We start from the raw sequence: 13053 nt of genomic DNA, 5'->3' as shown, positions 1-13053 counted from the left end.
AGGGAATGAACATACCATCTCCTTTTCTGTTTTGTGTGCCTGTAACTAACTGTACCAGGGCAGGTTTTAAATAAACTCCTCCTCCTCCTGAATTCCTTCTGTATTTTGGTTCTAACTGTAGTGAAGCCACAGCTCATCCTGTATTTGTGTTGCATTTCACTGTTGGGATTTTATTCTGGCTTCATCTCTCTCACTGCGACTGATAAACTCCACCCTCTGGTGTGGATGAGCAGTCTTTTTAGTCACAGTAAACATACTGTATTGTACTGGTATTTTTTATCAAGCATTTGAAAGCACGCCAAGTTCCATTTCGTTTTAAGTATACTGCGGCCCAAAGTTTGCCTGTGGTCTGCCTGTGGATTCCTATAGATACACTTCACTGACACAAACAAAGAGATACCTGTATCTATAATGGTACCACGCTGCCTGGTGTTCTTTGTTGCTCTTGCATCTGAGCTGCAGAGTCCACAGTTTTCATAGTATCAAGAAGAGCAGAGGAAGGAGACATGGATGAGAGTAAAAAATAGGTGTCCTATTTTATTTGAAAAAAAGTTGAACCTGCTGCTTCTCTTTCCCTCACTCACATTATCTCTCTATCTCTCTCTTGCTCTTGCACTCTGTCTCCCGAGGCAAAGCTGAAATGGGTCGCCTCAACGCTGTGCTGCAACACTACTTGTAACGACTGCTGCTCTCACTCAGTTGTTCTGAATCAGAGTCACTGGACTTTGGTGTCTTCTGACAGGGAGATAGTAGAGTCACTTCTTGTTTCACAAATTCAGATAAAATCAGTCTGGCTTCATAAAGATATGTGAGATTCAGCCTGTCTGTGGTCACATGGAAGGAGTACAGTAACTTTTATACATGTTGCCCTTTTGAAATTTGGTGGTTTGCTGATGGCAAGCACGCATACAATATAAAGTGAAATAAGCAGAATATACAGTATTTAAGTTAAATGTCCAGTTCTGAAATTAGGTACCCGGCAGCTGTTTTAAGTGGCAAAGCTACACTACCTGCTTAACAGACAACTGCAAACAGACATAGTTAGCAACTAGCTGGTGAACATAGTGGAGCATTTAGCAGCTACAGAGCCAGATATTTCCATCAGGTGTTGATAGAGACCAAAGCAGAGTTGGATATTAGACTTACATCCACCAGGTGGTCAGATACACAACTCCAAACATATCAACTTTATAATCTGACATGTCAGTGTTGTATTCAAAGTGGCTGAACAAATCAGTTATTGCTGGTTTTATGATTTGTTTTTGGCTAATCAACTGAATGAAATAACTGACCAATCAAGGTACTTCATGACGTGATGGATACAAAAATCCAGTAATGCTGTGACAATATTGTCATTTAGTAACTCATTGCATCATTTGCAACCATACCGCATGTGTCTCTCAGTGTGTATTATCACATCACCCAATCCCAGTCTGCTGTAAGTGAACAAAGAAATGAGCAAGAAAACCCTAATGATCTTTACATTTAGATTTGGCCTTACGAGATACAAGTACTTTTTATCTTTGCAAGTTTATTTTGTTCTCAGGGCAGCAAAACCTGCAGGCAGCAGCTCATATTAAGCCTGACACCAGAGGTCAATATGAATCAGCTGTGGCTGCTCACTCTGTTGTCCACTGTTGCCTGCCTGTTTGTGGCACACAACCAAGCACATATCAGGTCACATTATTTTTGTCAAGCATTTCAGTTCTGATAAGGAAAAGAACGGAGCTGGCACAAAACCAACATACACACACACACACACACACACACACACACACACACACACACACACACACACACACACACACACACACGCATACAGAAGTGTGGATGTCAAGTACAAAAACACACACTGACGCTGACAACAACGCCCAAACACTGCGCTGTGTCCTCCAGTGAGTCAAAACTAATTTGCAGCCAACCTCATGCTCGATAATTCAGAAAGCCAATCATAGCAGGGAATAATGAAGAGCATTAAAAATAACATGTCTCTGTTTCTCTCTGTGTTTGTGTCTCCCCTGTTTTTCTTTAAGATCATCAAAAGCTGGAGAGAGAGGCGAGGATTTGTCGTTTACTGAAGCACACCAACATCGGTGAGCTGCGAGTCCTCGATCTTAACATAAGCATACACAAGAACGAACAATGATACAAACGAAAGAACACATATTTTGTTCAGGTGTCTGTTGAATCCTGCTATGGCTATTCATCTTATAGACAAAGTTATGGAAGAGACGTGTGTGTGTGTGTGTGTGTGTGTGTGTGTGTGTGTGCGCGCGTGCGCGCAAAGGTATCTAATGATGATATATCTGTGTGCTCTCCCAGCTGAATCATCAGAAAGACATAGGGCCCATACGCCCTCTCTCTAAACCACTGACCCTTTACACTCTTTCCTTCTCATTATACCTCTGATAGAACCTGTCTCTCTTCTTTTGTTCTTTTCACACTCATCCGCTTATGCTCTTTCTTTTATTCACTGTCATTTTTCCAGATTAGCATCACAGTTGCCATTCCAGTCAGTTTTCCAAGATAACTTCTGCTCTTATAAAGTTTCTACCAAAAACTATGATTGAACATTCTGACTGCTTGGCTTTTACATTTTAAAAAGGAGGTGTGGAAATTAAATGATATATAGTAGGGTCATTCAGGATCAGAAGACAATGCTCAGTGGGATTAATTGGATTATAGGACACATTTCAGTCTTATTTATTTTTCAAAAGTGATTGTGGGGATGGCAACTGTGCTAATTAATCCTTTCAGAATGTATCCACTCTTAATAACAGAATCAATCTTCACATACAATGGAGGTAGATTATATTATGCATTGCAAACTCATTTTGCTACTGGATTAACACTTCACACTGCTCCTTTAGGCTACATATTACCACTTACTTCTGATAAGCTCCACAACTAACAATCTAACTATGGGGCACAGCAGCACAAAGGAAATTGTGAATAATCAATATGGGAAGTACTTGTATAATATTGACTGCTTACTGTTTCATTTTGTTTTTCTTTTCCTTTTTTGTCCTGTGTTTTTGTTAAATCTCCTCGACAGTACGACTCCATGACAGCATATCAGAAGAGGGTTTCCACTATCTGGTGTTTGATCTGTGAGTAACAGAATCTCACACTCATTCTCTTTGTCAATTGTAATAGCCTCCCCATTTCATGTTTTTTCCTATTTTTACTTTCCCTTCTAAGTTGTGTATTTGTATAAGGTTAATACTGTTTCTGGGAATATCCTTAGTTCTTATGGACAGGTTTTTCATATAGTTTGTGTGTTAAGTCCTTCCTAAGTATTAGGTTGTTTTAACCAGTGAATTACTAAACCAGAATGTTTAATAAAGACTTTATGAGACTTCATCTTAATCTCTTGCTAGGACATCTGCAGTTCTGTCCACTATGTAAACAGAAAGTCATTGCAGCATAACAAGCTGTAACATACCAAAATATAACAGTTTTGGGGGCGGGGGGTGTATGGGATATACTGTATCCTGTTCAGCTAAGCTAACCGATGCTATTTAGCTAAGTTAGCATTAGTCATTTAGTCTTACATTATTAGCATAAGGCTTTGTAATTTAAGTTGTATCATGTTATTTTGGTCAAATGTAATTTAAAATCTTCCAGGTTTACATCATCATTAAACAACATTTTGATTAAGTGTCAGTTCAGATATATGAACCATATTTCATATTAGCTAACAACACCTCTTTTGCTCTTCAACGGCAAGCTAAAGTATTATTGTCACTTAGCTAGCTTAGTTAGCTACGCACAAGTTACACCTGGCAGTTACAACTAATTTCTGAATTAAAACCAGTTTGTGTGGTGCTACCTATTTTATTTAGTAATGCATTAATCTTCGCTATAACTAGGCTATGTTTGACCTTAAGACACACACACCCATACACACACACACACACACACACACACACACACACACACACACACACACACACACACACACACACACACACACACACACACACAAACTATAATGATTTCTCTGTCTCTCCACAGGGTGACAGGAGGAGAGCTGTTTGAGGACATCGTAGCCAGGGAGTACTACAGTGAGGCGGATGCCAGGTAACACACACACACACACACACACACACACACACACACACACACACACACACACACACACACACACACAAACAGTGCTGAGCACAGCAGCCATTATGCATCTCTGTCTGTTCCTGGTGTGTATATTTGTGTGTTTCACATATGGTCTTCTCAGAGGTGTGATACAGCTGCCTTGTCTCTGAGGCATCTTTGATTCATTTATAAAAGTGATTAACGACATATAGCCTGCGGTATTAATCATACACAGCCTACCTTACACTGCCAGCTCTGTGTTGAAATACTTCCTCCCCAGAGAGAGAGAGAGAGAGAGAGAAAGAGAGAGAGAAAGAAAGAGAGAGCGAAAGGGAAAGGTAGTTTGTGTGTGTATCTGTGTATGCTTGTCATAGATACTGTATAGCTTTGGATTGTCTATACAATGTATTCCATTATCTCTTGTGAAAAATGACTTACCTTCATGTGACTTCATGTCACCCGACATGAAAACAGTATCACACATAAGCCTAATGATAGTAACATATGATACATTTTTATGGTTTCCTCTTCTCTTCCCCTCAACTAATTTCCCTCATATTCTCTTCTCTGCCTTTCTTCTTTTCCTTTTCTGGCTCTTCATCTGTTTGTTCCTTCACAATCCTGCGCTTGTTCATTACTCTGCCACCCTCAGCCACTGCATACAGCAGATCCTCGAGAGTGTCCATCACTGCCATGTTAATGGCATCGTCCACAGGGATCTAAAGGTTTGTACGACCGCCACGGCTGCGGCCATGTTCAGTCCTGACTCTGATGGCAACATTCAGAAAGACCCAGTGACTCCCCTCACAATCCTTATCCTTTGCATCCACACACACACATGCATTTTTGTTTATTTTGTAAAACATTTTTACAATCTGTTTGATGATCAAACTGAAGCCGATAATTGTCTTCTTATGTAAAAGGAAAAATACCATCATAAAGATTTGTCAAAATATTCCATTCTTTCTTGTAGAAACCCTAAAAGCTTTGAAAAATTAAGAAAGCTGATTAGAACTTGACCTCAGCTTTGAAATTGGCTACAATTCTGGTGTGCAGAATAAGATTCAAACCTACCCAACGGCAGAGACTTAAGGCTTGGCAGCTACTGTATATTGTTACATTAAAATCTTGTGGAGTCGATATTCTGGGCTTAATACCCATCCTGCCAATGTCAAGAATAAGGATCCTCCTCTAATTCTACCCCTGATGTTTCAGAGAGCATAGCGTCTTTGTGTGTGTGTGTGTGTGTGTATGTGAGTGATTGCGTATTACTCGAGTGCAGCGCCATGGTGACAGGAATAGGAGCAATCAAAAGGAAGAACCTCAGGAATGATAAACATTTGCATAATTATGTAAAAATGATTTTGAGATTTGAAAGATGTTCCAAGGTCATGAATATTCTAATGATAGTTTGTACTCGTATCCCAAGAGCATTTTTATGTGGAGGGAAAAGGGGAGATATAGCAAGAGAGCTCTAGTGAGTAAGTTCAAATGTGAACATGTAACTGTTGGTTTATGAGATTTCCAATTGGTGGCAGTAGCTCAGTCTGTAGGGAGTTAGGTTGGGAACCAGAGGGTCGCTGGTTGAAGTCCTCATACGAACCAAAGTATGGTGGTGGACTGGTAGTTGGAGAGGTGCCCGTTCATCTCCTGGGCACTGCAAATGTGGTCTTGAGCAAGGCACCGAACCCACAATTTTTCGGGGTGCCTGTACATCGACAGCTGAAGCCCCCTTCACTCTCACACATTAATGTATGTGTGCTTATTTCAGGCCTGTGTGTAACTTGTATGCTAATTTGCGGGATTAATACATTATTATTTATTAGGGGAGATATCCTTTTTTGAAGTAACTTAAGGTTTTCAGATGCTTCATAATCACTCAATCATTATGTAAATGATTATGTAGATGTTGTCCAGTTGTCAGTTAGTCATGTTGAGGCATATGTCTGCCATTTTCTGACTGCTCACAGGCTATCTGTGTTTAGAGTCTCTAAATGTTAGGAAATGTATTATTCATTAGAGCACACTGTCTAACTGGCCTTAGGTTAGCAAAGACCTTTCTGCACCTGCCGTGTGTGTGTGTGTGTGTGTGTGTGTGTGTGTGTGTGTGTGTGTGTGTGTGTGTGTGTGTGTGTGTTTGTGTGTTTGAGTGTGTGCACGTGTGCTTGCATGTATTTATGATTATGCTAACCTGTGTTAGTGTGCGGTGTGTTGACTAAGTCACTTGTTTTTACACCAACGTCTCTGTTACACCATAGCCCCCTCCTGTATCCTTCTCCCTGCAGTGTGCACTTTGTTCCCACTCATGGATTGGTGTTGGTGGTAGCGCATCATGTCTGTTACCAATTCACTCGCTCAGAATCCATGAGACTTGGGGAGCAAGTCCACAGCTCCAGCGTGGAAAATGTCCTTTGTCTGTTAGAGATTTGGTCCCGTGCACATTTACGTTTCTCTGTCATTTGTGTGGCAGAAAGGGAGTTGCCTCAGACACTGATTTAAGAGCAGTTTAGCATTGTTGACCCCTAATAGTTTGGATTAGGATTTGGTTTGGCTAATCTGATTTTAGATCTGTGTCTGTGGGCGGCTTGTTCCCAGAGCGTGTGACCTCTCACCTCTAACCTGTTTGACTCCGCCCCCCCCAGCCTGAGAACCTTCTATTGGCCAGTAAGCTGAAGGGGGCGGCGGTCAAGTTGGCTGACTTTGGGCTGGCTATCGAGGTGCAGGGGGACCAGCAGGCATGGTTTGGTGAGTATTCATCCATCCATTTTTCAACCTGAATCAGTTGGTCAATCAAGCAACCAACCAGTTAGTCAATCTATCTATCAATCAGTCATTTAATTAATTGAGAAACAGCCTAGTCACTAAATTGCCCACTCCTGCCTACCATCCACATCTCCTCCCTCCATATCACTCCTCCAGGTTTTGCCGGCACCCCGGGCTACTTGTCTCCGGAGGTTTTGAGGAAAGACCCCTATGGGAAGCCAGTGGACATGTGGGCCTGTGGTAAATAACATTCAAATTCTCTTGACTCTGGAGATAAAACCTTAGTCTATGGCTTTGTCTGACCTGGTCAGGTGTGTGCAGAAGAGTATTCTGCACCAACACTGCAGCTTCATGTTGTTTCAAGTGTTTAATAGTAGTAAATAATATATATTTTTGCAGTATACAGTACTTAAATATATTAGTATTTTCTGTTACCATGCTTAACATATCATGTCGCTTTTTTCCAGGTGTGATTTTATACATCCTCCTGGTGGGTTACCCTCCCTTCTGGGATGAGGACCAGCACCGCCTTTACCAACAAATCAAGGCTGGGGCCTATGATGTAAGCGCTTACACACATACAGTCCAACCTTGGGCTGTCATTGGAAAAAATTAACATATTATTATATATATTAACATTTTTGTAGATTTTTTAATTATAATTTAAAGAATAATACTATAGATGATCTGGATTGATTGTCTTGCTGCATCAGTTCAGTGAAAATTATGTTAAAATAAAAAAGTAAATACACATATTTAGTCCATCTCTTTTCTTCCGAGGACGGTCATTTTCTGTCTGTTCACTGATGTTATTCAAGTTTTTTTTTTCTCCTGTCCCCTTGCCGTTGTTAAAAATCTAAAAATGCTTTACTTTGTCCCGACTACTTTTGTCTGTGTAATGAGCATTTGATACTCTTTTGTTTTTTGACTAGTTCCCATCCCCAGAGTGGGACACTGTAACTCCTGAGGCCAAAGATCTGATCAACAAGATGCTAACAATCAACCCCAGTAAACGCATCACTGCCGCAGAGGCCCTCAAACATCCCTGGATCTGCGTATGTGGCACACAAACAACAGCGATGCAGAAAAACACATAAACAGATTTACAGATGCAGACACAGCAATTAAGACCCACACATTGATAATGATAAACTACAAAGGTACCGCCTAAAATACTCTCATCTTCTTCCTGCAGCAACGGTCCACTGTAGCTTCCATGATGCACAGGCAGGAGACTGTGGAGTGCTTGAAGAAATTCAACGCCAGGAGAAAACTCAAGGTGAGACGTCTGGCAATCCTTCATGTTTCTATTTATGTAGAACAATCTATCAAGCCATCATTCTCTCTCCCCTCTTCCTCAGTCAAGACTTTACTTTTCTCTAAAACCTTCAAGTTTCCCTTTTGCTGTGCTCCTCTTCCTTGCTAAAAACTTATAATCAATCTTCCTATTTCTGTCTCTTCCTTCCTTCCTTCCTTCCTTCCTTCCTTCCTTCCTTCCTTCCTTCCTTCCTTCCTTCCTTTCTTTCTTTCTTCCTTCCTTCCTTCCTTCCTTCCTTCCTTCCTTCCTTCCTTCCTTCCTTCCTTCCTTCCTTCCTTCCTTCCTTCTTTTTATCACTGCAGGGAGCCATATTGACCACTTTGCTGGTCACAAGAAACTTCTCAGGTATGTCTCTCTCAGCCTGGTGTACAAGACCTGGTTACCCAAACATATCTTATACACTAAAACATTTATCTTAAAGAAACAAGAGGCTTGAAATACTTCTCAGAGTTGGTAGTTTGGTTAGGTACGCTTTGAGAAATGCATCTTTTATTCATGAGGAAAACTGATCAGAGGCACTAAAAAGTAGGTAAACCTAATTTAGAACGCCTTTTGGTCTGCTTTTTTATAGAACAGGCTTAAATGTGCCACTGGTAAACAGAGCCATCTCTTTAGCTGTTACTCGTTCCCTTTGTCTCGATTTTGCGCCCTATCATACCTTTTTGCATGTATTTTTTTTAACCTATCTCTATTTTCTCAGGCTCTTATTAGCCTGCTTTCTCTCTTCATTTTACAGTAAAATGCGTTAGTGCATTTGTGTCTCTTTTTATTCATCATTTCTTCCTTTTTCAAATTTCTTTCCTTCTTTTGTTTGGATTGTGGTTTCCATCTGAGGTAAGATTGTTTTTGGAATGACAGGGAAATATGCAGGGTTGGGCCCAACTAAATAGTTGTGATAGTTTAATTACTACTTACTCTACTCTTCTAATAGTTAATCACATGCATGAAGATGAAGTGGTATTCAAAAGAACAAAATTGAAGCTCACTCTTGCAAAAGTGCCAATATGAAATCAGAATGAAATTTAGACAAGGGTACAGCATGCATTTTGAAATTAAATCTAGTAGTGTTTGGATTATTTCTATACCATGAGAAATACAATGAGAGAAGAGTGGTGGGATTGTGTGTGTGGGTGCTAGTGGAGTAGTGCATGTGTATGTGTGCAAATGTTAATTTAGGAATGCTGTTTGGGCCTGTTGGAGATAGGTAGATTACCCCTTTCATCACTTGCTAAATACACACCCAATCAACCACCCACCCTTCAGCCCTTCACATGTGAATTAGTATGTAGTCGGAGAACAACATTGCATAAACAAAGATTCCATTCTAAGCATCTGTTGCATTGCATTGTGGATCTTGTAGTTGGATTTTGCACCTGGAGTTTGAAGATAAGCACAGTTGACTGATGCTTGCTGCATGTTAGTGTAGCCTCAGGCTCAGGACTCTGTTTGTGAACTTTCATGCCAAAGTGTTGCCTCTTTCTTTCATTTCTACAGCAGCCAAGAGTTTGCTCAACAAGAAGGCAGATGGCGTTAAGGTGAGTTGCTTTGCACAATAAAGTAAATGCGTTGTTATTTGCATTAGTGTGCTGGAACGTTCAGTGTCTGAGGAGATAATTCTGTATAATTGTTATGCATTGTGCACTTAACAAAATCATCATTCAGGGACAGTCACTCCAAGCAGTGGTGGGTAATGGTTGTTATTTCTTAGCTTGATCTCACAATTCCTTCAATAGATAGTTGGACAAGTATCTACATCCATATGTATAAAAAGTTTAAAGTTGGTGGTGGGTCTGTTGGCTTAGTTTCCTATTTTAGCCATCAAATACATATTTTCTTACCTGATACTATCTTATCGGACAGGGTGGGTGGTCGAAAAAAGATTTTAACTGCTGTCCTGTCTCTTGATCTCCCCCATGTTATTACTAACAGCTTCCTTTGTATTCTCCTAAGTCTAGCAGTTTACAATTCAATCAAAACATGCTAACAATTAAGAAATTTGTTTTTTGCAAACATAAGCAGTTTCCCTTTGACTGCTTTTAATCATGTTTCCCTATCTTCACCACCGCCTAGTCTTACTGGCCCCTTGTGCTTCTGCTTCTGTCTAAAGTGGAGCTTTCCTCAATAAATCTACCTTCCTGACTAAGTGTAGCCTACTTTATAAAATACACAGATTTCATGAAGAGGTCTTGGTTGGTAACAATGTAACATCACATCTTTGGGACACATGAGTTGGAAAGATGTCTTATTGGAATGGACCTTAGCCAGAGTGTGTGCGTATGCACATGTGTGCACAAACGTGTGTCTGAAAAGAGTGTGTGTGTGTGTGTGTGTGTGTGTGTGTGTGTGTGTGTGTGTGTGTGTGTGATATCCCCTCTACACTGCCCCCTGCAGGTCAACAACAAAGCCAACACAGTGACCAGTCCTAAAGACACTGGCCCTGCCCCTGCGCTGGTATAAACACACAACTTCTTCGACACCCGCAAAACCTTTAACACCTCCCCAACTCACATCTACTGTGGAGGAGGAACAGGTTCACCCTTTCACACGGGTTCAGAGCATATAATGTTTGATCTCAGCCTTTACTTGATAAGATTTTAATTATTAACAAGGTGTATAAGACTAAAGAAAACAAGTGAAACAGATCAACTTTAGGCTATCCCTGAATGAAATTGTGTGTAAAAGCATGTCCCAGCTCCAGCATATTTGAGACAGCTAACCATCAGCAAAAATCATAATTGAGAATGATGTGTTCATTTCTTCATATACAGTAGCAGAGCATGCATAACTTGGCCAGTTTGGATTTGCTGGATCTGTGTATTGTTAATGCTGCTGAAACAATAAGCATTTACACACGTTTGGATTGGTCTTTGACTAGTGTAGTTTTAAATCTGTAGATAGGGGGAACCTCACCCCCCACTCCCTCCTCTTTCCTTCTTTACACACCTACACCATGCATGTACTTCAGTGCTATCAGTTTTGCATTTGATTGTAAAAGTAGCAAGGGTGTGTTATGTTGGGTTTGCTGCTCATATAGAGTAGTTTGTCTGTGCATGCCTGGTATGTGAGGATGTCGCCTCCTTAGGCTTATGATAATGCTACATTCCCAAGTGATTTGGCTGTCACTCATTGGCTTGCACATGGTGTTTGCTGACTGGCTGTCTACGTCAGGCCACATGACTGTTGCTCTGCATGATGTCAAAGGCTTTCTGTTCCCCCATTTGCTATCAAGATGATTACGCATGATTCTTTAATCCCTTTCTCTCTCCATCATCATGTACACGCACACACACACACACACACACACACACACACACACACACACACACACACACACACACACACACACACACACACACACACACACACACACACACACACACACACACACACAAACACACACACAGGCTACTGATATTAATGTAATCGGGGTGAGTGATTAGAAGGACTAAGCTGGTCATCAGGATCGATTCCACAAAAGCCCAGACGTGTGATTTCCAAGGCAGGCCATTGCAGCTGATGAGAGAATGGAAATGTTAAGTCGGAAAGAGATAAAACCATGAAGAAAGAAAAAAAAAAAAATATATATATATATATATATATATATATATATATATATACTGTACATAGATAGATAGATAGATAGATAGATAGATAGATAGATAGATAGATAGATTCAATATCTGAAAACACACAAACACATTTCTGTGCAATCATACAGTATATTTTCTGTCCTTCTATAGTTATTTCTTCCCACAAGTTCTCTCTTTTGTTTTCTTTAGGAACCACAGACAACTGTGATCCACAACCCTGTGGATGGAAATAAGGTATTACAATAAAACTATCATTTTCACTGTTAGTTGCATGATATCAAAGCTGTTTGCTCCTGTACTTTAGGCCTTTTCATTTTTACAATTTCAATTAATAGCAGTAGCATCTCCCACGACCAACTGTAAAAAGCCCATGTCTTGTACTGTTATATAATCAACTGTAATATATAATGTTCATCGGGGCATCCTGGTGGCCTAGTGGTTTAAGCCCCTTACCATGTAATCTGATTTAAGCCCAGCTGGGGACTTTTGTTGCATGTCATCCCTCCTTCCTTGTCTCTTGTTTCCTGTCAGCTTTATTGCAATAAACAAAATGCCCCCATAGTACTTAGTTTAGCAAAATCTGAGTTGGTAAGAGCATTTAAAAAAAATATTTTAACACTCATTGATATTACAAACATACATTGTACTATATCATTATCGATGCATGCATTACATATACAAACTGTGTAGGTTGTCATTCTCCAGGAGTCCATTGAGAGTGCAAACACCACCATTGAGGATGAGGATGTAAAAGGTAGGGACATTTGTGTTTTTGTCTCATTTACCTACTCACAGTTCTCACCCATGCTGTGAGGTTACAGTAACAGGTAACAGTCGGTCCTTCCAAATCAGACTGTTCATTCTTTTATAGGTTTTTTTCTTCTGTTTAGCAACACAGTTGCTGTTTAGCTGTCAACTCCTCTTGCAAAATGCTGTCTGCCCTGTTTTTTTTCTGTCCTGCCCTCACGCATTCTTAAGTTTCTCCCATCTTATGTCTGAGGAAAAATTATTTGCTTCTTCAGGTTTTTTTTGCATACCTTTTTATGCTTTCAGTATAACTAAGTCTCTCTTTTCTACTTTTTTCTTCCCCTTCTTATGTTTTGTTGAAAATATTCATTTTCTTATCCTGCCTTTGCTCATACATACATAAATATATATGTATGCCCTCTATCTTTGTTATCCCATACCAAACACGTGACACCCAATCACACACCCGTCCATGCAACCGCTGACAGCCGTTCGTCTGGGCAGCTTAGTGAGTGGTATCTTGAGCTCTAAGAGCCATTC

At 40.3% G+C, this 13053-nt stretch overlaps 1 protein-coding gene across 1 annotated transcript in view; it reads left to right on the top strand.

The window, feature by feature from the left end:
• Positions 1–13053, top strand: part of camk2d2 (calcium/calmodulin-dependent protein kinase (CaM kinase) II delta 2) — a 35664-nt gene that overhangs the window by 16915 nt on the left and 5696 nt on the right. The window contains exons 3-16 of the mRNA XM_028564400.1: positions 2034–2093; positions 3056–3110; positions 4018–4083; positions 4748–4820; positions 6738–6840; positions 7015–7098; positions 7326–7420; positions 7791–7913; positions 8054–8137; positions 8479–8521; positions 9671–9711; positions 10568–10627; positions 11956–12000; positions 12472–12520. Of these exons, the coding sequence (XP_028420201.1) occupies positions 2034–2093; positions 3056–3110; positions 4018–4083; positions 4748–4820; positions 6738–6840; positions 7015–7098; positions 7326–7420; positions 7791–7913; positions 8054–8137; positions 8479–8521; positions 9671–9711; positions 10568–10627; positions 11956–12000; positions 12472–12520 (981 nt within the window). The remainder of the gene's footprint in view (positions 1–2033; positions 2094–3055; positions 3111–4017; positions 4084–4747; positions 4821–6737; positions 6841–7014; positions 7099–7325; positions 7421–7790; positions 7914–8053; positions 8138–8478; positions 8522–9670; positions 9712–10567; positions 10628–11955; positions 12001–12471; positions 12521–13053) is intronic.

Source organism: Perca flavescens, chromosome 2 (genome assembly GCF_004354835.1).
Source record: "Perca flavescens isolate YP-PL-M2 chromosome 2, PFLA_1.0, whole genome shotgun sequence".
Classification (NCBI taxonomy): Eukaryota; Metazoa; Chordata; class Actinopteri; order Perciformes; family Percidae; genus Perca; species Perca flavescens.
Note: the sequence above shows the minus strand (reverse complement) of the source record. Positions and strands in the feature narration are given on the sequence as shown.